The 27,052-nt window shown below is 52.4% G+C and overlaps 2 protein-coding genes across 5 annotated transcripts; one reads left to right on the forward strand and one right to left on the reverse strand.

Moving 5' to 3' along the window:
* Positions 1–1,188: 1,188 nt before the first annotated feature.
* Positions 1,189–19,990, reverse strand: LRRC3C (leucine rich repeat containing 3C). Its single transcript, XM_004041744.4, has 3 exons — positions 19,922–19,990; positions 6,173–6,279; positions 1,189–3,787 (listed from the first exon to the last, which is right to left on the reverse strand). Exons 2-3 carry the CDS (start codon positions 6,196–6,198, stop codon positions 2,986–2,988), a joined length of 828 nt encoding a protein of 275 aa, XP_004041792.1. The 5' UTR covers positions 6,199–6,279; positions 19,922–19,990; the 3' UTR covers positions 1,189–2,985.
* Positions 17,354–26,687, forward strand: ORMDL3 (ORMDL sphingolipid biosynthesis regulator 3). Of its 4 annotated transcripts, none has more exons than XM_019028257.4 (4): positions 17,354–20,251; positions 23,520–23,710; positions 24,470–24,621; positions 25,049–26,687. In XM_019028257.4, the coding sequence occupies exons 2-4, from the start codon at positions 23,537–23,539 to the stop codon at positions 25,182–25,184; spliced, it is 462 nt and encodes a 153-aa protein (XP_018883802.1). In that variant the 5' UTR covers positions 17,354–20,251; positions 23,520–23,536; the 3' UTR covers positions 25,185–26,687. The 4 variants fall into 4 exon arrangements, with proteins under 4 accessions (XP_018883802.1, XP_004041787.1, XP_004041789.2 ...); XM_004041739.5 differs by having other exon boundaries at positions 20,118–20,251; positions 23,515–23,710; XM_004041741.4 differs by lacking the exon at positions 17,354–20,251 and adding an exon at positions 20,796–20,918 and having other exon boundaries at positions 23,515–23,710.
* Positions 26,688–27,052: the final 365 nt, after the last annotated feature.

Genomic DNA, 27,052 nt, shown 5'->3' on the forward strand with positions numbered 1-27,052 from the left:
GAGTTTTTAAGGATAACTTGGTGGGTTGTGGGGAAGCCAGTGAACCAGGTGTGCTGATTGGTCAGAGATGAAATCACAGGGAGTCAAAGCTGTCTTCTTGTGCTCAGTCAGTTCCTGGGTGGGGGCCACAAGACCAGAGGAGCCAGTTTATTGATCTGGGTGGTGCCAGCTGATCCATCAAGTGCAGGGTCTGCAAAATATCTCAAGCACTGATTTTAGGAGCAGTTTAGGGAGCCTCCAGCAGCATGACTCCTAAACCATAATTTCTGATCTTGTGGCTAATGTTAGTTCTACAAAGGCAATCTAGTCCCCAGGCAAGAAGGAGGTCTGCTTTGGGAAAGAGCTGTTACTGTCTTTGTTTAAACTATAAACTAAGTTTTTCCCAAAGTTAGTTCAGCCTATGCCTAGGAATGAGCGGGGACAGCTTGGAGTTTAAAAGCAAGATGGAATCAGTTGAGTTAAATCTCTTTCACTGTCTCAGTCATCATTTTGCAAAGGCAGTTTTAGGCCTCTCCCTCTCCTCTCATCACAGCCCACTGGCTCCCTGATGCTGCATGTGGTGACAAGCTGGGACCTGGGCCCAGGCCACGGGAATTCTTGCCTCAGGCCTGGGCTAGCTGTAGGCTGGGCTGTCTTGGTTCCTGAGCCAGCTTCCAGCATTTCCTGGTGGGAGAATTTGGGACTGACATAGTGTGTATCCCAGAAGAGCGTGCCTTTTCTCTCCCTCTGTCCCAGGCAGAAGGGCAGATGCGGGCAACATCACTGAGGCTGTCCAGCTGCCTCACCAGGCTTCCGTGGTTTCTCAGAACCCAGGGTCCTGTGATCCCTGGTCCATGGCAGAGGTGAGGATGGGAGTGAAGCCAGTTACGTCACCCCCTCCTGCCTGCCCAGTGGACAAGCACAAGCCCGGGATCAGGATGCTGAGGGAGCAGTCCGGGATTCTGGGGCAGTCGTTCCGTGCAGGAGCCGCTCTGAGTGTGTCGGCACAGTCCTGGCCAGTCCAGCAGATGGACTCTGGTGGCAGGGGCTGGGGAGCAGAAGGGGAGATGGGAAGCTGGCCTCCAGCCCAGCAGGAGCACCCCCCACCAAAGGGGTGGTGGAGGGGCTGAAGACAAGCTCAGCACCCGTTCTCTTCACCAACAGGCCACAGGTGCCCAGGAAAATGAGCAATACGAGATCGGAGCATTGATAAAAGTAACTTTATTGAGTTGTCCAGGGTCTCCTTACTTCCCCCAGCTCTCCAGTCACCCGTCCCCAGCTCAGTCATAGAGGAGACCACCTTCCCCCAACAAGAAGGAGCTCAGGAAACTAATCAGTGTATAAAGGAGAGGACGGAGAGAGATAGGGAGTCTCTGGATAGGGACCTTGAGTCGGAGGAGGGGATCCTCAGTAGAGGGCACAGGAGGAAGAGGAGCCTGGGGACAAGAGAAGCAAGAAGCCAGGGGAGGCTCTCAGTAGAGGCAGAGGGAGAAGACAGGAGGAGCCCACAGTGTCCTTTTAAATCTGGCCACAGCCTGGCTTTTGACCTCGCCTCCAGCTTGGTTCCACCCACTTTCCCCTTGCCCCTCTTTGCACCCTCTCTTCCAGCCCCAGGGTGAGTCTTGCTGCTGCCCAGACATTCTGAGTTGTTGCACATCTTCCTTGCCTTGTCCACACCTTTCATCTAGGGGCCTTCTCTGCTCTTGCTTTTCTGTCCAAAGCTCTCCCTATTCTTTTTTTTTTTTTTTTTAAGAGAAGGTCTCGATCTGTGGCCCAGGCTGGAGTGCAGTGGTGTGATCTCAGCTCACTGCCACCTCAACCTCCTGGGATCAAGTGATTCTCCTGCCTCAGCCTCATGAGTAGCTGGGATTACAGGTGCCTGCCACCACGCCCGGCTGATTTTTTGTATTTTTAGTAGAGATGGGTTCCTTGGAGGTAAGAGAGGTTGATGATGGCAGATTCTCAGAGACCTAAGGCAAAATCATTTCTAGCAGTTTGAACTCCCTTTAGTCCAATGGGGGAGCCAGTCCCTCCCTTTGGAATAAGCTCCCCAGGTTGCCTCTGGCTTTGATGCCCCTCACTCTGTAGGAGACCTCAGTCTTAGAGTTGCGCTCTCGAAGCCTCTGTTTGTGAGCCCAATTCAGGAAAGGGTGGGGCTTCACTCCCCCTCAGCTGGGGGCTCCCTCAGGGTACCCTTGGCTTTCACTGCCACTCCAGGCCTCAGCTCTGTAGGGCAGGAAGAAGCTGGTGGTGGATGGGCTGTGTGGGCCTGTAATCACCCAAGGGGTTCACGTTGCGTGCTGCCTTGGGTGATCCACCCACCTGAGTCAGTTCAGGCCGGGCGCGCTCACGCCTGTAATCCTAGCACTTTGGGAGGCCAAGTCGGGCAGATCACGAGGTCAAGAGATCAAGACCATCCTGGCCAACATGGTGAAACCCCAACTCTACTAAAAACTACAAAAATTAGCTGGGCGTGGTGGCGCGCGCCTGTAGTCCCAGCTACTCAGGAGGCTGAGGCAGGAGAATCTCTTGAACCTGGGAGGCAGAGGTTGCAGTGAGCAGAGATCCTGCCACTGCACTGCAGTCTGCTGACACAGTGAGACTCCATCTCAAAAAAAAAAGAATCAGTTCAAACATCCTACAGCGAAGCCTTTGAAATTGCCCTGGGCCAGGTGCAGGCTCCCTCCTCAACCTACCCCCCCACAGCCCCTCCTCCCTTGCTCCCACCCCACCTGCTGTCATTCTCTGTTATGGGTTTTCTGAGTCTAGCACAATCCAGGCACAGAGTAGGCACCAAAAAACTCCAGGCATCAAAGATGGTGTTGGTTAAGACGACACAGAGAGAGAGAGAGAACCAGCATAGGTATTTAGGGGGAATAAAGGAGGGAGGGGTGGGATGGGCTTGGGGGCAGGGGTGAAGCTGCACAGGAGGCAGAGGGGGTCAGAGCAAAGGAGAGCGCATAGGGGCAGGAGTGTGGGGTGTGGCTGGAGGAGCATCCTGGGTCATCAGACCACTGTGCTGAGGATGGAGGAGTCCTCGGAACGCATGGGCAGCACTGGGGCCCGCTTGAGGGAGCGCCTGGTCTCATCTCGGTTCTGCCACACATAATGCACCAGATAAGCCACCACGAGTGTCAGCCAGCCCCCCATGGTGACCAGCAGGGCCACATCGGTGCTCCTCCGGGCCCCACCCCACCCCGACCCACACAGCTCTTCCTCCCCTGCCAGCAGCAGGAACTCCTGCCCCACGAGGTCCGGTCGGGCTCCTGAGCCACACACGATGCCTGTCCCAGTGCCCGGCACCAGCCTCACCTGCCGGAGCACTTCCTGGAGGGCACAGTCACAGTGCCATGGGTTTGCGGATAGGTTCACTTGGATCTGTAGCCCCACAAAGGCCTCCACGGGCACTGAGGCCAGCTGGTTGGCCGAGAGGTCCAGGTGGCGCAACGTGCCCTCCAGGCCCTGGAAAGCCGCCCCTGAGAGGTGGGCAAGGGCATTATGGGACAGATCCAACTCCTCCAGGGCAGGCAGGTGCTGGAAGGCACCAGCAGGCACCGATGCCAGCTGGTTGGCATCCAGGTAGAGCTTGCGGGTGTCATTGGGGATGCCGGAGGGCACAGCACTGAGGCCTGCCTGGCTGCAGCGGAAAGTCCGTTCACCTGCTTCCTTTGCCACATAACAGCCCTGGGGAGGCACCTGGGGGCTGGGCACAGTACCTCCTGTGCCTATCACCAGCAGGAGGGACAGGAGGTGACCTGCTGTTGGGAGCATGGCCATAAATTGGCATAGTCCTGGAGTGCAGTAGGATCTGGGGAAGAAAAGGCCACATAAAGGAAGAGTGAGTCGAGAGAATCGCATGCCCCACTGCCAGCTTTCTCCTCCCGAGGTCCCTCTGGGGAGTCTTTTTGGGCTGGGGCCTCTTCTCTGGGGGCTTCTGTCAAGCCTGGGTGACTTTTTCACTTCCTTATTGGGGTCTCTCTTGATTTAAGTCTCCTCAATAGGGTCTTTTGGGTAAAGGGTCTCTTGCACTTGAAACTCTTTTAGGGTCTGTTGATTCTAGAAGGTTAATCTGTGAGGCCTTGTTGGTCATTCTTGGTCTGGGGGTTTCTAAGTTTCTGCCTCTGTCCATGTGTTGATTTCTCTCATTGGAATAAAGTCTTCTTCCCCTACCTACCTGGGTGGCTGCCAAGTGGGCTAGGTAGGCACCAGAGGGTCTGGCTGGCACTCGCGTGATGGAGACAAGGGGGACGGATGAGCGATAGGGTGTCAGGGCGTCCAGCCAGGCCAGGTGACTAGGTAAAATAGACCTCTGGCCCCACCTTCTATGCCCATCTACCCCTTTTCCGGGAGCATCCACCCCTCTGCCTGCCCCAGCTCTGTCCTCTCTGCTCTGTACTTCCTCCCTCCTCCTCCCCGTCCTCCTCCATTCCTCTCACCCCTGTTGGTGGCAGAGCCTTCTCCAGTGCAGGTGCCCTGTCCCTGGACGTAGGCTCCCTGCTGCTGGGCTCTGGAGACCCGCTTCCTCTTCCAGAAGCCCTGTTTGCTCGTAGCTGCTGGAAGTTGGGGGCTGGGACCCAAGAGTGTTGGGTTTCCTGGCATGTGACTCTGGGCCCAGGTGTCGGATACCTGAGCCATGGTGTGGCCAGGCAATGCCAAGAGAGGGCAGATCCTGGACCCTGATGAACTCTGTTGTGGGGAGACCAGGACCCAATTCCATTCCCTGCACTAGGCTCCCCTCCCAAGGCCTTGATGCTGCCATCTTCCCTCGCTCCCCAAGGCTGAAACTGCTTCCCAGAACCCCTCTTCCTTACCCAGAACCTGGATAGGGCAGAAGGATCCCTGCTTGGCAGGCCTGGCGGGCAGGACTGGGTGGGCCCCATCTCACATCCAGTGTCTCCAGCAACCTGTATTCCCCCAACTCCATTCCTCTCCCTACTCCCTTCTGCCCTTCTTTCACGCCGTGGCACATTCTTCCACGCTCGGTGGCCCCTTCTTCCACGGTGAGCAAACTTCCCCTAGTCTTTCCTTGGAAAACATGTCTGTCCAGGGTTCCTCATTTCCTGGCTCCTCGCAGTGCCCAGACCTCCTGCCTGCCAGGGGTGCTGTGGTTCAATTTCAGTTTGTTCTCTGCGTGGTAGATTGATTGCTTCTCTAGGAGTTGGAAGGAGTTCTTTGAGGCACCTGAAGCCTGATGTGGTCATCTCTGAGTTTTCCTGCTGATTTTATGATCTGGATGAGAACTGACTCAGGTTCTCTCAGTTTGCTAGAGCCCTGGACTCTCAGGTTGGCACTTTGAACTCTCCCTCAGGCCTGGGCACCAAAGATGGCTTGGATGACTTGTTCCCCCAGGGTGTCCCTATCCCAGGCATCATTTGCAGGCCACGCCACTCCGTGATACCACCCTCTCCTAATGTTCACTGGGTAGTGGGAAGGAAGGATTTCAAGGCAGAAGATGAGATTAGTGTGTGACCTGGGCATGTCACCTGACACTGCTGCAGGGTTGGGAGGACCCGCCAGGGTTGAGTGGATGTGAAGGTACTTCGTGAAGTGCTGTGCAAAGGCTAGTTGTTAGGATTACTGACTTCCAGAACACATCATGGTCTTCCTCCATGATTTCATTACCCACGCCAGGCTTTTCCCCTTCACCTCCTCTCGTATGCTGTGCAGGGGCAGGGGTGACAAAGGGTCATAGATGTGATCCATGTGGATGAGCCATCTCATTCCTTAGCCCATGGTGGCTTATCCCCTGCAACTCCCTTGACCCTCAAGTCCAACCACATGGTGCCTCCTATGGCACCATCCTACCCACACTATCTCCAGTTCGGTGCTGGGATTCAGACCCTCAATGATTGATAGAGCTCAAAGGAAGGGACCAGCCAGTTGATCCCTCCTTAGTTTGCAGACCGGTAAACTGAGGCCCAGAATGTGACCAGAGTTACACAATGAGTCAGTGGCCAAAGACCAGAGCCCGGTTTTCTGACTCCTTGTCCAACCACTTTCCATTGCCTGCTAGCAGCTCTTACCTCTGTGCCTCTCTGCCACACATACCAATACCCTACATCCTTGCATGTTGAGCCTGATGGTACCCACGGTATTGTATTGTACGGAACCTGGAAGCCCTCCTGCCAGGTCAGAGAGGTGGAAGAGAACAGGAGAGTGGGGTTTCACAGAGACTAGGGGTGGATATACTTACACGAAGGAAGATGAGGTCATACGCATTGGAGACCTTTCTGAGAAGGATTTTTCTTGCTGGATTTTGGAAGACTATGGGTGACCAGGACTGGACACGGAATTGTAGAGCTGAGGGCAAAATAAAAATGGGGTGTGTGTGGGGGGGTCCCTTGTTTCAAAAACCTGTTAAGAATTTCTTCCTTTTTTTTTTTTTTTTTTTTTAGATAGAGTCTCACTCTGTGGCCCAGGCTGGAGTGCAGTGCCACAACCTTGGCTCACTGCAACCTCTGCCTCCCAGGTTAAAACGACTCTCCTGCCTTAGTCTCCCGAGTAGCTGAGACTACAGGTGCCTGCCGACCACACCCGGCTAATTTTTGTATTTTTAGTAGAGACAGGGTTTCACCATATTGGCCAGGCTGGTCTCGAACTCCCGACCTCTAGTGATCCACCCACCTCGGCCTCCCAAAGTGCTGGGATTACAGACGTGAGCCACCACACCCAGGCGAAAACTTAAGAATTTCAAGGCCTTGCCAGGTATGGTGGCTCACGCCTGTAATCCTAGCTCTTCGGGAGGCCAAAGTGGGTGGATCACTTGAGGCCAGGAATTCGAGACCAGCCTGGCCAATGTGGCGAAACACCATCTCTACTAAAAATACAAAAAATTAACTGGGCTGAGGTGGCGCACACCTGTAATCCCAGCTATTTGGGAGGCTGAGGCACAAGAATCACTTGAACCCAGGAAGCAGTGGTTTCACTGAGCCAAGGTCGTGCCACTTGACTCCAGCCTAGGTGACGCATCAAGACCCTGTCTCAAAAAAAAGAATTTCAAGGCTGGGTGCAGTGGCTCATGCCTATAATCTCAGCACTTTTGGAGGCCAAGGACCAAGGAGCCTCATGAGTTTGAGACTGGCCTGTGCAACATAGTGAAACCTCGTCTCTCCAAAAAAAAAAAAAAAAAAAAAAAAAATTGTCCAAATGCACTTTCTACAAAAAGAAAAATAAATTAGCAGACCATGGTGGTGCATACTTTAGTCCTAGCTACTCGGGAGGCTGAGGTAGGAGGATGGCTTGAGCCTGGGAAGTGGAGGCTGCAGTGAGCTGTGATTGCACCACTGCACTCTAGCCTGGGTGACAGAGTGCGACTCTGTCTCTAAAAAATAAAAATAAAAAAGAATTTTAAGATGACGACAGCAGCAGAGTGTAAAACCAAGTGCAGAGCTCTTGTGAGCACAGGGCATGAGGTCTTGTGGGACCTCGTCGGCCGCATGCCTGTGAGGCTGGCCCTGTAGGTTACCTTTGAACAAGCAGTTTCAGAAGCATGATGGGGACCAGACCAGATGGTAGGATGCCAGATGATATCATCTGTGAGGATGTACTCACCACAGACTTATTCCTGTGATGTCAACAGGGGAATTTTGCAGACTCACATTTGTCTAAGGAATCAGATAACTTTCTACACTTAGGCAGGAGAAGCAACAAGCAAACCTTTTCTCTGAGGGCTGGACACTCTGCTGCTGGCTACTTGGTGTCCATTTCGGGACTGTAGCTGAATGTGGGACAGAAAGCTGAGCAATCCTCCCTTTCCCCCTGTTCCTCTCTCACACTGGGCAGGGGCTTTAACTGAGGCACAAGAATTGAGCCTGGCTGTTGATGGAGGGTTATTTCCTTCTAAGACCAGGGCAGCTTCCAGGAAAAGAGTGGAACTAGGGTGTCCAGCACAGCAGCTGTGGGAGAAGCAGGAGCCCAGCTGGAGCTGCAGATGTGGTTAATTAAGGAAGTCTGAGTGCAAACTCAGTGAAGGAGGGAGATCTGGGGGGAAGGAGGAACCACACTTAGGACAGTGCACACCGCCCACTAGGGGCTGCAGAATTGGAGCAGAAATTCTCTGCCATCCATTTATTTGTTTATTCATTCAGTGAGGATTTCCTGTGAGCCTTATGTGCTAGTTGAAGGGGACATAGACAGGGTTCTTAAGGTGCTGGGTCTATGGCAGGGTTCTCAAAACACCCTGCACATTCAAATCACTTTGGGAGCTTTTACAGATTAGTTATGCTGGGGCTTCATCTGGACCAATTATGTTAAAATCTCTGTGCATGGGGTCTAGGCACTGGTTTCTTTCAAAAGCTCCTCAGATATGTCTAACGAGCAGCCTGAGTTGAGAATTGTTGGTCTGGAGGGAGGCACAGACATGTCTCCACAATGCTTTGATGTGATGCCTGCATTAATTGATGTTTGTACAGGGAGCTGTGAAGCACAGAGAGAGAATAAGTATTAATAACATGGCAGAACCATCCCTTCCCTCCTACTACCAGATTAACACACACGGCTTTGGGAGTGGCAATGCACTCAGTCCTTGATGATTCAACCTGATTGATCTCAGCCCATCAGAAATCCTGTTGCCTACTTCTTCAATCTCCTTTGCAGCTGAGGGTGGCCCAATTCTGGTCAATGACATCTAAGCAGAAGTCCACAGAATAGGTTTGTGGGACAGTCTTTGATTTGCTGGTAAGAGAGGATAGGGCTGGGCTCTGCTCCTCTCCCTACTTTTTTTTTTTTTTTTTTTGAGATGGAGTCTCTCTCTGTCACCCAGGCTGGAGTGCAACTGCATGATCTCGCTTCACTACAACCTTCACTTCCCAGATTCAAGTGATTCTCCTGCCTCAGCCTCCTGAGTAGCTGGGATTACAGGCCCGCATCACCACACCCAGGTAATTTTTGTATTTTTAGCAGAGATGAGGTTTCGCCATGTTGGCCAGGCTGGTCTTGAACTCCTGACCTCAGGTGATCCACCTTCCTTGGCCTCTGAAAGTGCTGGGATTACAGGTGTGAGCCACTGCACCAGCCTTTTTTTTTGAGAGAGGGTCTCATTGTGTTGCCCGGGCTGGAATGCAAACACAGCTCACTGCAGCCTTGACCCCCTACCAAACTGAAGCAATCTTCCTACCTCAGCCTTCTATGTAGCTGGGACCACAGACATGTGCCACCACAACCAGCCAATTTTTTTTAATTTTTTTATTTTTATTTTTGTAGAGATGAGGGTCTCACTTTGTTGCCTAGGCTGGTCTCAAACTCCTTAAGGCTCCTGCCGTGGCCCCCCCCACAAAAGTGCTGGGGATTACATGCGTGAGCCACCGTGCCTGGCCCCTACTTTGAACATGAAAAAGGGTCAACTCAGGTCATCTCGTGGCCATGAGACAACAAAGCATAAAGGGAGGGTTGAGTATTACTGAGATGTTGGCCTGGAAATCACTGAGCTACTCAACCAACACCAGCAACTGCCACCTCTAGACTCAATAAGTGAGAAAGAAAACCCCCTAATTTCATTGCTTCTCAACTTGGCTGCACACTGGTATATAGGCAGTTTTGAAAACTGCTGATGCCTGGGTACACCCATGTGGCATGTGTCTGGTAATGGAGATTTTTTTTCTTGTTGAGACAGAGTCTCACTCTGTCGCCCAGGCTGGAGTGCGGTGGCACCATCTCGGCTCACAGTAGCTTCTGCCTCCTGGGTTCAAGAGATTCTCCTGCCTCAGCCTCCCAAGAAGCTGGGATTACAGGCACACGCCACTATGCCCAGCTAATTTTTGTATTTTTAGTAGAGACGGGTTTTCTCCATGTTGGCCAGGCCAGTCTCGAACTCCTGACCTCAGGTGATCCACTTGCCTCAGCCTCCCAAAGTGCTGGGATCACAGGAGTGAGCCACCGTGCCTGGCCAGGTGATGGGAATTTTCAAAAGCTCCTCAGGTGATTCTAATGGCAACCTAGGGTAAGAATCATTATTTGGGTTTTCTGTTGATTTCTGCTGAGAGCATCCTTAACTGGTACACTAGCTTTTCCAGGGTATAATCAAGGAAGGCTTCACCAAGGAGTGACATTTGAGCTGGGCTTTCAAGGCTGGGTTAATCAGGTGGAGAAGCAGAATGTGCAAGAGCAAGGGAGCATGAAATGGCTTGGCTTCCAGATCACTGCGTGGATGGAGGGGGTGGTGGCAAAGGCCGGGGTAAAGAAGTAAAAAGGGAGCAGATCCTTGTGGCTTGCACGCCATGGATGCGTTGGGACTTGATTCCGTGGCTTATGGATTAAAAAGGTTTTATTTAGTTTTTATTATTTTATTTATTTATTTTTTTGAGACGGAGTTTCACTCTTGTTGCCCAGGCTGGAGTGCAATGGCATGATCTCAGCTCACTGAAACCTCTGCCTCCCCGGTTCAGGCGATTCTCCTGCCTCAGCCTCTGGAGTAGCTGGGATTACAGGCACCCGTCACCACACCCGGCTAATTTTTGTATTTTCAGTAGATACGGGGTTTCACCATGTTGACCAAGCTGGGCTTGAACTTCTGACCTCAGGTTATCTGCCTGCCTTGGCCTCCCAAGGTGCTGGGATTACAGGCGTGAGCCACTGCGCCCGGCCTATTTATTTATTTTTTTTAGACAGAGTCTCACTCTGTCACCCAGGTTGGAGTGCAGTGGCTTGATCTCGGCTCACTGCAATCTCTGTCTCCCGGGTTCAAGCAATTCTCCTACCTCAGCCTCCCGAGTAGCTGGGATTACAGGCGTGCACCACCATGCCCAGCCAATTTTTTAAATTAATGTTATTTTTTTTTAATAGAGACAGGGTTTTACCATGTTGTCCAGGCTAGTCTTGAACTCCTGACCGCAAGTGATCCTCCAACCTCAGCCTCCCAAAGCGCTGGGATTACAGGCGTGAGCCACTGTGCCCGGCCAAATTTTTATTTTTATTTTTTTCGAGACGGGGTCCCACTCTGTCTCCCAGCCTGGAGTGCAGTGGTGGCATCACAGCTCACTGTAACCTCAACCTCCCCAGGCTCAGGAGATCCTTCCACCTCAGCCTCCCAAGGGATTACAACCAGAGGTGCATGCCACCATACCCAGATAATTTTTTTTTTTTTTTTTTTGTATTTTTGTGTAGAGATGAGGTTTGGTCATATTGAGCAGGCTGGTTTCAAACTCCTGGGTTCAAGTGATCCACCCTCCTCGGCTTCCCAAAGTGTTGGGATTACAAGCGTGAGCCACCGCATCTGGTCAGATTGAAAGGTTTTAAAATTAGATTTGATGTCTGGATCACTCTGTTGATTGTGTCGGGGATGTGTTGGTGGCAGGAAAACCAGTTATGGCAAAGGTCTAGGTGTGAGATGATAAAGACCTGAGGGACACATGGCATGGGTCTGGAAAAGCCATCACCGGGGAGTCTCACGCTTTGTCTTGGCCTGTGAAGTGCCTGGGAAAATTCTCGGGCTAGGCCCAAGACCAGCAGATGTTTATGCCACGGGGCACGTCCTTTCTGTTTTCTGGACCCTCACAGTCTCTGAGATCCCTTCTAGCCTAATGCTCCACGTGTCTAGAATGGCAGGCAGGGAAGAGACTGAGGCATGGCAGGGCCCTGGCTCCCAAGTTCAGGGCTCAGGAAAGTGAGCCTCTTAGCCTCCCACCCTCGGCAGTCTGAGTCACAGCTCCTCCCTCCAAGGGTGGTAACTCTATATCCCCAATAAGTGACCACAGGGGAAAGAAGTTCAGCAGGCCTCCATCCCCTTCCCTCCCTGATGTTGGAGACCTCCAGGTCCAGCCTGGATGGGGGGATAACTGAAAGGAAAAAGATAGATAGATAGGTAGGCAGATAGATAGATAGAGAAGATAGATAAGGAAGGGCTACCTTCTTTATCTATCAGGTCAGCCAGGGACCCGTCTAATGCCAGGTTACTGGGCAGTTTCGGGGAGAGGGCAACAAAGACCTCTGCTATTGTTCCCTGTAGAAAAGAGCAAGGGGTGTATACATACACTTCATGCTGCCATGCTTGGAGATACTGTCTCATTTACTTAACACATATCTGAGCATGTACTGTGTACCAGGGCCTCTTAGGCATTGGGGATTCAGAGTTGTTGTTGTTTTTTTCTTTTGTTTGAGACAGGTCTCGTTCTGTCATCCAGGCTGGACCACAGTGGCATGATCACAGCTCACTTGCAGCCTCAACCTCCTGGGTTCAAGCCGTCTTCCCACCTCACCCTCCCAAGTAGCTGGGACTACAGGCGCACACCACCACACCCAGCTAACTTTTGTATTTTTGTGTAGAGCCACCGCGCCTGGCTGAGAACTAAATGTCCCCCAACCAATGAGGGAAGACTGGTGTGTGCACAAATATAGCCCTCTGATCACCTAAGGGAAGGCTTGGGCTGAGGGATCTGCCAGGGCCACAGGAGCCTGGAGGATGAAGCGGTGGACTCTGCTTGGACACTGGGGAAGGCTGCGCCGAGAAGGTGACAGGTGAGGTAGGCCTTGAGGGGTGTATAGGAGTCCATCAGATGGAAAAGGGTACGAGGCTGAGGCAAGAACAAGGGAGAGCTGTGTGGCTGTGGTCTGGGACGTGCAGTTCTGTCAGAGGCGTGTGAACCAGAGCAACTCCGTCTTAAATAGAAGCTGGGTAAAATGAGGCTGAACCCTACAGTTAAGGCATTCTAAGTCACAGGATGAGATAGGAGGTCAGCATAAAATACAGGTCATAAAGACCTTGCTGATAAACCAGGTTGCAGTAAAGGAGCTGGCCAAAACCCATCAAAACCAAAATGGCAACGAGAGTGACCTCTGGTGGTCCTCACTGCTACACTTTCAGCCGCGCCATGACAGTTTACAAATGCCATGGCAACGTCAGGAAGTTACCTTAAATGGTCTAAAAAGGGGAGCATGAATAACCCACCCCTTGTTTAGCACATCATCAAGAAATAACCATAAAAATGGGCAACCAGCAGCCCTCGGGGCTGCTCTGTCTGTTGAGTAGCCATTATTTTATTCCTTTACTTAATAAACTTGCTTTTACTTTGCACTGTGGACTCACCCTGAATTCTTTCTTGCATGAGATCCAAGATCCTTCTCTTGGGGTCTGGATCGGGACCCCTTTCTGGTAACAGTTCCGTTACATAGTTCAGTTAACATTTATTGAGAATTCACTCTGTTCAGGAAATGCAAATGTGAGACAGGGAGCAAGTCTAGCAGCCCAGGGGGAGGTGGTTCTGTAACAGACAAATAAAGCCCTTTGACCAGTGCCTGGAACATAGCAAACAATAATGTTTGCTGTGATTGTTACTGAGGGATGAGCTGGCCTTAGGCAGAAGAAGGTGATCTGGGAACGGTGGCCACCCAGATTTCTAGACAGGTGAGGCTAGGAGTAGGAACTCAGTTGGCAGGGAGCTAGGGGGTCTTGTCTTGAACTTACTGTTTTTATATCCATTGCCCTTTTGATCTGAAATATTTTCAGTTTTCTAACTGCTTTTGTTCATGGGAGAGTGTCAATTGTCCATATCAAAGATTATGCAGGTTGAAGGGTTCCTAAGGTACCTCCCTGCACTTGGTTCCCCAGGGAGGTTCTTGTTCCCAGGCACAGGCTGGGGGATGGGGGCCCAGTGGCCCTGACCGGTTCAGCCCTTTCTCTCCACAGCCCAAAATAGCCAACTACAGGACTGGGCGAGGGAGGCAGAACAGAGTGCCCGCTGGCGATGCTGCCAGTCCCGCACCCACTCCTGGCTTCTGACTGGCTCAGTAGTTCTCAGGAGGGTCATTCGCTGCTCCTTTGTCTGCTTAACATCTGCCTTCCCCTCCCCCTCCTTCTTCCCACCACATGCCTGGGGTATCCCCCACCCAAACAAAAATAAAAACACAACTGTCAATGAAATAAGCAGTTCTTTCCTTCCTTGCACTTGCTCTGGACATGACCTCACCACCCTCCCTTCAGGAAGCAGGTGGGGGAGGAGGGGAGGAGTAGGAGTGGAGAGGTGGTATTCTTTCCCCCAGGGGAAGGGGCTCTGTTTCTTTTTTCTTTTCTTTTTTTTTGAGACGGAGTCTCGCTCTGTCGCCCAGGCTGGGGTGCAGTGGCGCCATCTCGGCTCACTGCAAGCTCCGCCTCCCGGGTTCACGCCATTCTCCTGCCTCAGCCTCCTGAGTAGCTGGGATTACAGGCGCCCGCCACCACGCCCGGCTAATTTTTGTATTTTTAGTGGAGATGGGGTTTCACTGTGTTAGCCAGGATGGTCTCGATTTCCTGACCTCGTGATCTGCCCGCCTCGGCCTCCCAAAGTGCTGGGATTACAGGCGTGAGCCACCGCACCCAGCCCGAGGCACTGTTTCTTGACATCCCTTCTCCCAGCTTCTGAACACGGCCAGCAGCATCCCAGGAACATGTTCCTTGTTTATCAACCTATCTCAGCCGACAAGACGGTGTATGTCTCACAAGCAGAGGCCCCATCACCACTCCCAGATCACCAGATGAAAGCACACTGAGGCTGGGGAATGTGTCTACCTCAGCAGCCTAAGGAACTCCCAGAGGGCAGAAAGAGCCTGTGGCAGACTCATTTTGTTTTTAAACAATTTTAATAAAAAATTTAAAAGTAATATCACATTACATGAAGTTTGAAACTAGAGAATGAAAAAGATCACTCTAAATCCCTTCATCCTGATTCAAGGTTTTTTTGTTGTTGTCTTTCTTCCTTCCTTCCTTCCTTCCTTCCTTCCTTTCTTTATTTTTTGAGACAAAGTTCCACTCTTGTTGCCCAGGCTGGAGTGCAATGGCGCCATCTCTGCTCTCTGCAGCCTCCGCCTCTCGGGTTCAAGCAATTCTCCCACCTCAGTCTTCCTAGTAACTGGGATTACAGGGGCGCGCCACCATGCCCGGCTAATTTTTGCATTTTTAGTAGAGACGGGGTTTCACCATGTTGGCCAGGCTGGTCTCAAACTCCTGACCTCAGATGATCCACCTGCCTCGGCCTCCCAAAGTGCTGGGATTACAGGCGCTAGCCACCACGAACGGCTGTTGTTGTTTTAAGAGACAGGGCTTGCTTTATTGCCCAGGCTGGAGTGAAATAGCGAGATCATATCTCACTGCAGCCTCGAATTCCTAGCGAGATCATAACTCACTGCAGCCTCGAATTCCTAGCGAGATCATAACTCACTGCAGCCTCGAATTCCTTGGGCTCAAGCGATCCTCCCGCCTTAGCCTCCTGAGTAGCTGGGACTACAGGAACATGCCACCATGCCCGGCTAATTTATTTTTATTTTTTATAGAGATGGTGGTTGGGGGGGGTTCTCATTATGTTGCCAGGCTGGTCTTGAACTCCTGGCCTCAAGCAATCCTCCCGCCTCAGCTTCCCAAAGTGCTGGGATTACAGGCTTGAGCCACAGTGCCCGGCCCAAGGTCTGTTTTTATTTTGTTGAATTTCCATAACCTAGTAAAGTAGATGCTCAAATATCATTCAAATGTGGAATGAATTAATAAAAGGCAACACATACTGAGCACTTAATTATGTGCCAGGAATTGTTTTGAGCGTTTCATTTCACATTTACTGACCCATTTAATATCCACAACATGAGGAGGGTATCATCATGATCATCGCCATCTTCATTTACTTTATTTTTTCCGAACACCAGTGTCACTTGCCAATTCTTTTAGCAACGAGGTAACTGAAGCACAGAGAGGTTCAGTAACTTGCTTAAGGTTACACAGCTGGTAACTAGAGGAGCTGCGAGTTGAACCCTGGCAGTCTGGTGCCAGAGGATGTTACCAGTGCTGCTCTATTTTGGCTTAAGTTAATCATTAATGTATATGCAGGTTTAGACTTTTTATTATGAACAGTTTTAAACAAAAAAAGTAGAGAAAATAGCCCAGGCGTGGTGGCTCATGCCTGTAATCCCAGCACTTTGGGAGGCCAAGGTGGGCAGATCACTTGAAGTCAGGAGTTCAAAACCAGCCTGGCCAACATGGTGAAACCCCGTCTCAACTAAAAATACAAAAATTACCTGAATGTGGTGGCGTGCACCTGTAATCCCAGCTACTCGGGAGGCTGAGGCAGGAAAATCTCTTGAACCAGGGAGGCGGAGGTTGCAGTGAGCCGAAACTGCACCACTGTGCTCCAGCCTGGGTGACAGAGTGAGACTCTGTCTCAAAAAAAAAAAAAAAAAGTATAGAAAATAATATAAGGAACTTCACGTCCTCATCACACAACTTCCATAATTATCACCTCATGGCTCATCTTATTATTTCCCTATGGTTCCCAGTCCAGATTATTTCGAAGCAAATGCAATCACTGTATCATTTCATCCACAGATATTTTAGTATGTATGTCTGAAAGGAGGACTATTTTTTTTTTTTTTTTTGAGACGAAGTCTCTCTCTGTCACCCGGGGTGGAGTACAGTGGTATGATCTCGGCTCACTGCAACCTCTGCCTCCCAGTTTCAAGTAATTCTCCTGCCTCAGCCTCCCGAGTAGCTGGGATTACAGGCACGTGCCACCATGCCTGGCTAATTTTTTTGTATTTTTAGTAGAGACGGGATTTCACCATGCTGGCCAGGCTGGTCTCAAACTCCTGACCTTGTGATCTGCCTGCCTCACCTCCCAAAGTGCTGGGATTACAGGTGTGATCCACCGCACCTAGCCAAGGAAGACTTTTTTTTTTTTTTGAGATGAAGTCTCACTCTTGTCTCCCAGGCTGGAGTGCAATGGCACGATCTCGGCTCACTGCATCCTCCACCTCCTGGGTTCAAGCGATTCTCCTGCCTCAGCTTCTCAAGTAGCTGGGATTATAGACGCCTGTCACCACGCCTGGCTAATTTTTGTATTTTTAGTAGAGGCGGGGTTTCACCATGTTGGCCAGGCTGGTCTCGAACTCCTGACCTCAGGTGATCTGTCTGCCTCAGCCTCCCAAAGTGCTGGGATTACAGGCATGAGCTACCAAGCCCGGCCATAGAGGACTTTTTAAATTAAAAAAACAACCTTACCACAATTCCATATCACGCCTAAACATTTAGAATTCCTTAATATCGTTGAATACCTTGTCAGTATTCAAATTTGCCTGATAACTTAATAAAATCTTTTTTTTTTTTTTTTTTTTTTTTTTGAGACAGAGCCTTGCTCAGTCGCCCAGGCTGGAGTGCCAATGGTGCAATCTTGGCTCACTCAACCTCTGCCTCCTGGGTTCAAGCAATTCTCTTGCTTCAGCCTCCCGAGTAGCTGGGATTACAGGCGCCCATCACCACACCCAGCTAGTTTTTGTAGTTTTAGTAGAGACGGAGTTTCACCACGTTGGCCAGGCTGGTCTCAAACTCCTGACCTCAGGTGATCCGCCTACCTTGGCCTCCCAAAGTACGGGGGTTACAGGCATGCGTGACCATGCCTGGCCTTTTTTTTTTTTTTTTTTTAAAGTCAGTTTGCTTGAATCAGGATCCAAATAAGACTTTTAGTCGATATATCATTTAATTTATTTTAATCTGTAAGTCTCTCCCCCTCTTTTTTTCCTTTTTTTTTTTTTTTTTTGAGACAGGGTCTCACTCTGCTGCCCAGACTGGAATGCACTGGCACGATCACAGCTCACTGCAGCCTTGACCTCCCGGGCTCAATTGATCCTCCCACCTCAGCCTCCTGAGTAGCTGGGACTATAGACACACCACCATGCCCAACTAATTTTTGTATTTTTTGTAGACCATGGGGTTTTACCATGTTGTCCAGGTTGTTCTCGAACTCCTGGACACAAGCCTTGGCCTCTCAAAGTGCTGGGATTACAGGCGTGAGTCACCATACCTGGCCCCAGTTTTATTTGTTAAGGGAATTGGGTGTTTGTCCTAATTTTCTTCATTCTAGACTTTGCTGACTATATCCCTGGGGAATGTATGTTATGCTATTTTGTGTCCTCATCTTTTCATATAACTTAGCAAACATTCCCCATACTGCCACAGGGTTTTCACAATCTGTCCTAAATGGCTTCATACTATTCCATCCAGTGGATATACTGTAATTTTTTTCTTGGGCATTTGGTTGCTTTCAGTTTTTCACTACTATAAATATTGCTGGAATGAACATCCTGACACATTGCAGCTTTTCCTGTACATGGGATGACTTCCTTAGAATATGCTACCAAAAGTGTAATTATGGCTCTGAGGCATGAAGAATTTTTCAGCTTCTTGGCACACAGTGACAATTGTTTGTCCAAGGGTTTGTATATCCCCCAGCACGAAATAAGAGAGCTGTCACTCACTCTGAATAGTGCTTAGGGCTATTCACAGCTGAAGAACGTTTGGGGAAGATATGGTAATTATGAGGGCCAAGAGAGAAGGAGAAAGATGATGACAGGGACTCCGGCTAAATAAAGCAGAAAGTGATCTGCAATTTACCACAAACCTAGAGTGAGTCAGAACTCTGTTCATTCCTATTGTGAAAAAAAAATCCTCGATAACAGGAGTTATTAATAGTGCATGACATGTCCAGTAATCTTTCTGTTAGACTCTGCATTAGTCAGAACCTTATTTGAGATGTGGACTCAGTCTGGGTCACTGAACTTCATAGAGATGTCAGGAAACTGACCAAGATCCAGAGGGATCGATCAACTTGATGGAGGATGAAGAATCCCAGAGAAAAATCAAAGGAGCCAAGCAGGCACACTTCGGAAAAAACAGAGACACCTTTCTTGCCTTAATGCTGGGGAGGTTTCTGTGAAAAGAACAACGCTGGGTTTGCTTATATCTGCAGAAAGATGACTATAAGGAAAGGCACCTCCACAAACCAGGAGAAACTTCCACAGGACATAGGCAGAGCTATTTCAGACTCGGATGATTATTTCGATCTTGGGATGAGCCCTTTTGGGGCCATTGGCCCTGGAAATATTGAAGAAGCTGCCTGTTCTGCTCTGGGTGGTTCAAATACCCACCTGCCTGGTGACCACTAAGTGCCTCTGGGGGTCCCACTCCAGCTGTGTGACAACTGTTTCCTGGCAGCCCCCTGGGGAAGGCAGGGTAGGTGTAGTCCGAGTAAAGTGCTCCCCAGTTTCCCTGGGCTAGCCTTTTCCTTCCTGTTCCCTCCCTTTCAGTTCAGGGTGCCATGAACTGCCATTCAGAGTCAGGTTGGCATGCCATGACATCATCTGATCTTGCTATTCCAGCCCTGCCCTGCATAGAGTGGACTTAGAAAGAAGCTGGGTAAGGAGTTGAAACTACCCAGACAAGACCTCTTGGTGACATGGAGAATGGGAGTGACCGAGGAGACCTCAAGAGCCATTTAGTTCAACCTCCTACAGTAATATTAAGTAGATTCCTACAATGCAACAGGTGCTTTACATACATTCTTTTGGGTTCCCACAACCTTGGAGGTGGGGTTTCACAGGTATGGAATTGGAGATTAAGACAAGTAATTTGCCCAGGGTCACACTGCCAATAAAGGAGGGCCTACCCCATGTCTACCAGGCAGTAAAGTCTGTGCCCTTGCCTTTAGACGATGCAGATGTGAAAACTGCAGACCAGAGCCTCTCATTCAAAGCCACACAAGCTGACCTGAGACAGAAACTCAGGCTCCTTACTACTGATAGAGGAATCTATGATACGTAGCCTCTTCTCACGTCAGGTGCGGGGCGGCCAAGGATGTGGCCCCCGGGGCAGCCTGGGCCAAGCGTGACTGAGAAGGAGAAGGCAGGCTCCGTTCTGGGCCCTCCAGACCCTCATCCCAGCCAATGTTGTGAAAAGCACTCTCCCAGGAGGGCCCAGCAGGGCAAAGGGCCGGGCTAGTCTGTTTCTGGAGGAGCCAATCTGGGGCCAGGGCGGAGGCAGCCAGGTGCAGTGGAAAAACCCTGCAGTTGGGGTCAGAATATTTGGGTTTCGATCCAGTCTAGGACCCAGCAAAGACCTACAGAAAGTTACTTACAAGTCCGAGTCTCCTCATCTGCAAACTGGGGCACGGATAAAATACACTTGAAGGGCACAGAAGCAAAAGTTGGAATTGTTACGCACCAAAATTCTATCATCCGATCTGACCATCACGTCACGGTACAACTTCCAACCGTGCGTCGCCGAAGAGGCCGGGAACGGAGCCCAGGAAAAACTACAACTCCCAGGAGGCTCGGGAGGGCCGGCCCGGAGCCAGCGGAAGAAACTACAACTCCCAGAAGGCGTCGGGCGTGCCGGCGCGGGGCGGTGACGTACGGGGACCGGCGCGGAGCGCTGATTCGGTCGGAGCTGCCAGCGGGGAGGCTGCAGCCGCGGGTTGTTACAGCTGCTGGAGCAGCAGCGGCCCCCGCTCCCGGGAACCGTTCCCGGGCCGTTGATCTTCGGCCCCACACGGTGAGCCCGGACGGAACCAAGAGGCCCCAGGACTAGGGGAGGGGCGGGAGAGAAGGTGGGGGCTGCTGGGGAGGCGCCCCGGGCTGGAGACAAGGGGGCAGAGGGAGTGGGGGGTGGAGGGAGTGCATCAGCCGAGGGGGTGCATCGGCTGGGGAGGTGGCCAAGGAATAAAGTGCGAGCGGGAGGCCGGGGGTGGAACGTCGGGAGGAGCGCCTCGGCTAGGGGTGGGAGGCGGGGAGCGGCTCGGCTTCGGGGATAAACGTTTGGCTGCCTCCAGGGCTGGGTGAACGCGTGGAGATGGCTGTGGGGTCCCGGACCGGACCGGGTTCCGAGTGCGAAGACCCAGGCTGGGGAACAGAGCGGGACCCCTCCCCCCGGCCCCGCGCCCGAGGTCTCACTCAGAAAACCCCAACAACAGTGAGGACTCCGCCTCTTCGCTCCTCCTCTCCTGTGCTTAGTGCGGGTTCGCCTGGGCACTCGCTTTCCGCTCCTACCGCCCTCCCCCAGTCGGGGTGGCTGGGCCAAAGTTGAGAGGTTATCAGCTGTGGTCCTGCAGCTTGGGGGGTGGGCGGAATGGACATGGCATTGTGACGTGCTGCCCCGGACTCCCCGTTGGGGTCCCCATCCAGGCCTGGATGTTTTGTGCTCCTCTTCCAGAAGACAGGAGGTTTGCTGTTGTGAGGGCTGCTCTTTCCTGGGGGAGGGAATGGGAAGGGCTCACCTGGTGGCTGCCCTGGTGGTGCTCAGCCTTGGCTTGAGTGTCTGGCATACTGGCTGGGCCCGGATATTTGTATGTGGAGCCAAGGGGGTGGGGAGGGAAGGAGAGGGAAAGAGCTACCAGCAAAAAAGTGGTTAACAGAACAGAGTTGCTGCAGGCTCTGGTTTGAGGCAGGTTATGAAACCACATCAGGGCCCAGCACTAAGCAGCCACCTGCCAGCTATGGCAGCAGAAGTTTTCGGCTCAACTCCTGTAGACCTAGTCGACCTCTGCCAGCCTCTTCTCTCTGTTTCTCCCCATCTAGCGTAGGGGCCAGTTGGTTGTTTTACTAATGGAAGTGATATGTATCCATAGTCACACGAAAGTCTCAAGAGTGTTTCTTCATTGCCAGTCTTTTTGTTAGTTTATTGATCTCTTCTTTTTCAGGGGTCTCTGGTGGTTTCCTGCTCTCAGGGCACCTAGTGTTTAGGCTTCAGGAAGAAGCTTCTGAGGGTGTCGGCTAGGACCTAGGTCTAGGCTTTTCCTAGGCTCATCAAGTTTTGTTGGCTGCCCTGTGAAAGCCAGAAAGGCGTATGGGGTCCTGTGATCTGGGATTCCCCAAGGCTTTTGGCACTCCTGGACAAATACTAGGAAGGGTTAGTGGGCTTTCTATACCAGCACCCCTGTAGGTGCGGGTTACAGAGAGGTGATGGGGTGGCAGTTTCAGGTCAGACTTGGGAAGCTCTTTCCCTCTCCTTAGTCAGAGTTAAGTCCTTCAGAGCCCTCACTTGTCAGCCACATGCCGCCCTCCCCTCTCAGGTGGAGGCTTTTGCGTAGCAGCTGTCCCAGGGGCTGCTAGAGTAACTGAAGCCCCAAGGCCCTGGGAAGATAAACAATCTGAGCCAGCTCTGGCTTTCTAGATACTTGAATTTCTGTTAGGCTCAATTACCCAGCCTAATGGGCTGCGCTGATGGGTCCCAGGAGCATCACTTCAATCAGAATGTGCCCCAGGCTGGCGCACGGGTGTTTGCTTGTTGGGACGGCGTGTTGTGGGTCACATTTTCTCTGAGGTCTCTAAGCTTGGAGCTGTCTGAGAAGAGGAAACTTGCTCCTGTTATCCTGGAAGTAAAGAACTGGCCCCTGAGGACTCAGTCTCCTGTGCAGGTTTGGCTAGGATCCTAGTCAGAGATAGATAGCATCTGGGTCTGACGGGGTTGCTGCAGGGGCGTGAGGGAGGTGGCCTTCTGGGTACTTCTAGAATATCTCCATCTGGGACTCTTTTTCTGCATTCCCAGGAAAGATGGGGCTGTTACCATGGTGATGACCTTACGGTCTTTAGCAAGCAGGACCCTATCTCAGATAGGGAGGTGAGCCAGTACACAGGTGCCATCTGTCTCCACTTTCTCCTGGTCACAGGGCCCTCAGGGATCTGGGGACGGCCAAACTCTGGATAAGGGGCAGATCATTCCACCCCTTCCTTCTCTACTTCCCTCTGCTCACTGTGGGTTGCGGCCACCTCCTGGTTCCTCCTGCTGCAGGACTCCTACCGTTGGTGCTGGGCAGGGGAAGGCATGGTGCTAATTAATATACACCTGGAAACAGGTGCTGAGAGGGGAGACTGAGGTGAGGATGGGCAGGACAGAGAAGAACGGGGGCAGGAGGGAGGCCACAGGTTCGAGTCTGTGCCCTTGGGAGACATATGTTGAGGTGGATTCCAGCTCTCTGTGGGAGTTACAGGTGTTGGCCACGTTCTCTATCCTCGCCTCTCTTGTGGGGAAAAGGGCCCTGGTGGTTTGGCAGTGGAGTGGGTAGCATCACAAGGGTTGGCCTGAGTGGCTGCCAAATGGAGAAAACATCCGGATGGGTTGTTTTGTGTCACCCAGGAGGGGTGCCTTCCAGGTCTGGGCAAAGGTTGTCCCTAGTCTGTTGTTTTCTCCTTTCTTCCTCCCTTCCTCCCTCCCCACTTCCCTCTTTCTACCTGATCAGTCCTCCTAAGTTGGGGTTTGGGGAGATCCAGAATTGAAAAAGTTAGAGGAGGTGAGTGGATGCAGTGACCTCAAAATAGTTCATCCACTGCTGCCTGTACCCACAGGCCTCACTTCCTTTCCCTCCTGATGGGAAGAGCTTAAGAGTAGATGTCCCACATTAGGCCCTCAGTGAGACACAGTCCAGCAGGGGTTGTGCTGAGTGAGAATTCTCTCCCTGGGGCTTTGTCGGCAGAGGGTCCTCATGGGAGTGCCATAGGGGGTGAGGCTGGGGGATGGGCCTTGACTTCTCTGCTCTGGGGCTGCGTGCCTCTTGACGACCTGTCCTCCGATGCCCTGCCAGGGCCCTGTCCCAATGGGATGATGCATGGGGCAGCCTGTTGTTTATCCCAGCCCAGCAGCAGGAAATGAGTAGAGCTAAGTCCACATGGACTTTCTCCACTTTCCATGCTTCAGAATCAAAAGAGTGGAACTGCCTGGAGTTCTCAGGGAAACAAGGGCCTGCCTCCCAGCGGGATCCGAGGGTGAGAGGGGGCAGGGAAAGCAGTGTGACCTGTCTGACCTGTGCTGCTTGTTTGCAGAACAGCGGAGAGGGGCAGCAGGATGAATGTGGGCACAGCGCACAGCGAGGTGAACCCCAACACGCGGGTGATGAACAGCCGTGGCATCTGGCTCTCCTACGTGCTGGCCATCGGTCTCCTCCACATCGTGCTGCTGAGCATCCCGTTTGTGAGTGTCCCTGTCGTCTGGACCCTCACCAACCTCATTCACAACATGGTGAGAGCCTGTCTGCTGCCTGCCCCTGCCCCTGCCCTGTGGGCTGCCCTTTGGCAGGGCTGAGGGATAGGAGGAGCCTGTCGAGCCTGGCCCAGTTGTCAGGGTGATGTACTGACAACATCTGCCTCCAGAGCCCAGGCCTAGCCCTTACCTCTCTGCCTTGCTCCCCCTTCTGGGTTCCTGCCCTGTGTACCATGACAGGAATCAAATCTGCAGATTTTTGCACATCTCTAGGGTGGGGTGGCTGTTGGCCTGGAAGATGTGCTCCTGAGAGCTGAACAAAGGGCTCCAGAGAGTTCCCAGGACCCGAGAGTCCTGGTGCCTAGGCTGATACAGAAATGCCCCTTTCTCAAGTTAGCTTCTCGAACCGTCTTCCACTTTTGCCCTTCTCTGCTCCCTCACCACTTGCTACCTTGCACTCTTTGTCGGGTAAGCAGGGCTTAGTCCCATCGCTTGCCTCCTCCCAACAGGCACAGGGGGCTATGAGTGGCCTGGAGGGGGGCAGCATCTCGGTGCCTATCTTGTGGCCAACTCCCACCGTGCATTCTCATGCCAGGCCTAGCCCGTCCCCCAGGGAGTCCCCTTGTTCTTCTCCTGCCATACTCCCAGCTGCTCCATCCTGACCTCCAGCCCATATCCCCCTGCCCAGCAGAGGGAGGCTCCAGATCACTGGGAGTTACTTGTGTCTGTGACTGGGTGGAGGAGCTGGGCAGGGGGGCCTTTCCTTTTGTATCCTCTAACAAAGACTTCTTCCTCCAGGGCATGTATATCTTCCTGCACACGGTGAAGGGGACACCCTTTGAGACCCCAGACCAGGGCAAGGCGAGGCTGCTAACCCACTGGGAGCAGATGGACTATGGGGTCCAGTTCACGGCCTCTCGGAAGTTCTTGACCATCACACCCATCGTGCTGTGAGTGCCTGGGCTACAGGAAGACACCAGCAGGCAGGGCAAGGCCTGGAGGACCTCAGGGCCCAGCCATGCTTATTAACCCTGCCGTGGCTCCTGGTGTAGGGATGAACAGAGGAAGCTGGAATATTCCTGGGTCTTACACTGGACTCAGGCTTTGGGCCTCCCTGGCCCCATCTTTCCTCCATTGGAGCTTCCTTCCTGCTAGTGAGATAGGCCTACAGGCTTGGGGTGAAGCTGGGAGGTGGGGGCGGCGCTGGGCCAGGAGGGGCCCCTTTAGCCTGAGAGCTCTTGCTTCTTAACGCTGGTCTGGGAACCTCTTCTGTAACTCCTTAGCTGTCAGGATTCTGCCTTTCCCCACCCAGGAAGTGAGGGAGGAAGGGGTCCTCCCAACAGTCTTTTATATCTCTCCCCACCCTTCCCCTCCCAGGTACTTCCTCACCAGCTTCTACACTAAGTACGACCAGATCCATTTTGTGCTCAACACCGTGTCCCTGATGAGCGTGCTTATCCCCAAGCTGCCCCAGCTCCACGGAGTCCGGATTTTTGGAATCAATAAGTACTGAGAGTGCAGCCCCTTCCCCTGCCCAGGGTGGCAGGGGAGGGGTAGGGTAAAAGGCATGTGCTGCAACACTGAAGACAGAAAGAAGAAGCCTCTGGACACTGCCAGAGATGGGGGTTGAGCCTCTGGCCTAATTTCCCCCCTCGCTTCCCCCAGTAGCCAACTTGGAGTAGCTTGTAGTGGGGTTGGGGTAGGCCCCCCGGGCTCTGACCTTTTCTGAATTTTTTGATCTTTTCCTTTTGCTTTTTGAATAGAGACTCCATGGAGTTGGTCATGGAATGGGCTGGGCTCCTGGGCTGAACATGGACCACGCAGTTGCGACAGGAGGCCAGGGGAAAAACCCCTGCTCACTTGTTTGCCCTCAGGCAGCCAAAGCACTTTAACCCCTGCATAGGGAGCAGAGGGCGGTACGGCTTCTGGATTGTTTCACTGTGATTCCTAGGTTTTTTCGATGCCACGCAGTGTGTGCTTTTGTGTATGGAAGCAAGTGTGGGATGGGGCTTTGCCCTTCTGGGTAGAGAGCTGTCTAATCCAAGTCCCAGGCTTTTGGCAGCTTCCCTGCAACCCACCCTGGGTCCTGGTTGGGAGTGGGGAGGGTCAGGTTGGGGGAAGATGGGGTAGAGTGTAGATGGCTTGGTCCCAGAGGTGAGGGGGCCAGGGCTGCTGCCATCCTGGCCTGGTGGAGGTTGGGGAGCTGTAGGAGAGCTAGTGAGTTGAGACTTAGAAGAATGGGGCCACATAGCAGCAGAGGACTGGTGTAAGGGAGGGAGGGGTAGGGACAGAAGCTAGACCCAATCTCCTTTGGGATGTGGGCAGGGAGGGAAGCAGGCTTGGAGGGTTAATTTACCCACAGAATGTGATAGTAATAGGGGAGGGAGGCTGCTGTGGGTTTAACTCCTGGGTTGGCTGTTGGGTAGACAGGTGGGGAAAAGGCCCGTGAGTCATTGTAAGCACAGGTCCAACTTGGCCCTGACTCCTGCGGGGGTATGGGGAAGCTGTGACAGAAACGATGGGTGCTGTGGTCCTCTGCAGGCCCTCACCCCTTAACTTCCTCATGCAGACTGGCACTGGGCAGGGCCTCTCATGTGGCAGGCACATGTGGCGTTGTGAGGCCACCCCATGTGGGGTCTGTGGTGAGAGTCCTGTAGGATCCCTGCTCAAGCAGCACAGAGGAAGGGGCAAGGCGTGGCCTATAGGCACTGTCTCAGCCTGCAGAGAAGAAAGGCCAGGAGCCTGAGCCTGGGCTGGAGCCTTCTCCCCTCCCCAGTCGGACTAGGGGCAGTGTTAATTTTGAAAAGGTGTGGGTCCCTGTGTCCTCTTCCAGGGGTCCAAGGGAACAGGAGAGGTCACTGGGCCTGTTTTCTCCCTCCTGACCCTGCATCTCCCACCCCGTGTATCATAGGGAACTTTCACCTTAAAATCTTTCTAAGCAAAGTGTGAATAGGATTTTTACTCCCTTTGTACAGTATTCTGAGAAACGCAAATAAAAGGGCAACATGTTTCTGTTTCCCTGTGTCTGGCCTTCGCTTCCTGGAAGGCTGAGGGGAGGGGGCAGGGGTGTGGGCAGCGGCTCCCGCTGAGGTGCTGGTGGGGCATCAGTGCAGCTCTGACGGTGGCGGGAGGGGTGCTGGGACTGCTGGGCTTTCTGCTGGCTTCAGCAGGGAAATCCCCCAAGGGGGCTGTGAGGGAACTGGCGGCGGCAGCGGTAGTCAGAGAGCAAAATTCTCTGTGCTTTTGCCTGGCTGTTCTCCGACAGGTCTTGCGCCTTGGCCCCAGAGGCTGGGGTGACCTGTGCCATGGCCAAGGAGGGGGACACTCCAGCAATGGTTTACACATGGAGCCGGGGTCCCAAGTGGTGCCCAGTCCTTCCCA

The sequence above is a fragment of the Gorilla gorilla genome, chromosome 4, assembly GCF_029281585.2.
Source record: "Gorilla gorilla gorilla isolate KB3781 chromosome 4, NHGRI_mGorGor1-v2.1_pri, whole genome shotgun sequence".
Lineage (NCBI taxonomy): Eukaryota > Metazoa > Chordata > Mammalia > Primates > Hominidae > Gorilla > Gorilla gorilla.

Bases quoted from the DNA above. Each gene is read 5' to 3' on its own strand.
- LRRC3C (XM_004041744.4), bottom strand. From the start codon at position 6,198: ATGCGTATGACCTCATCTTCCTTCGT. The intron at 3,788-6,172 runs GTAAGTATATCC...TTTCTTCCCCAG, and splicing joins ATGACCTCATCTTCCTTCGT to ATCCTACTGCACTCCAGGAC.
- ORMDL3 (XM_004041741.4), top strand. From the start codon at position 20,887: ATGTTTTGTGCTCCTCTTCCAGAAGACAGGAG. The intron at 20,919-23,514 runs GTTTGCTGTTGT...GCTTGTTTGCAG, and splicing joins CCTCTTCCAGAAGACAGGAG to AACAGCGGAGAGGGGCAGCA. The intron at 23,711-24,469 runs GTGAGAGCCTGT...TTCTTCCTCCAG, and splicing joins CCAACCTCATTCACAACATG to GGCATGTATATCTTCCTGCA.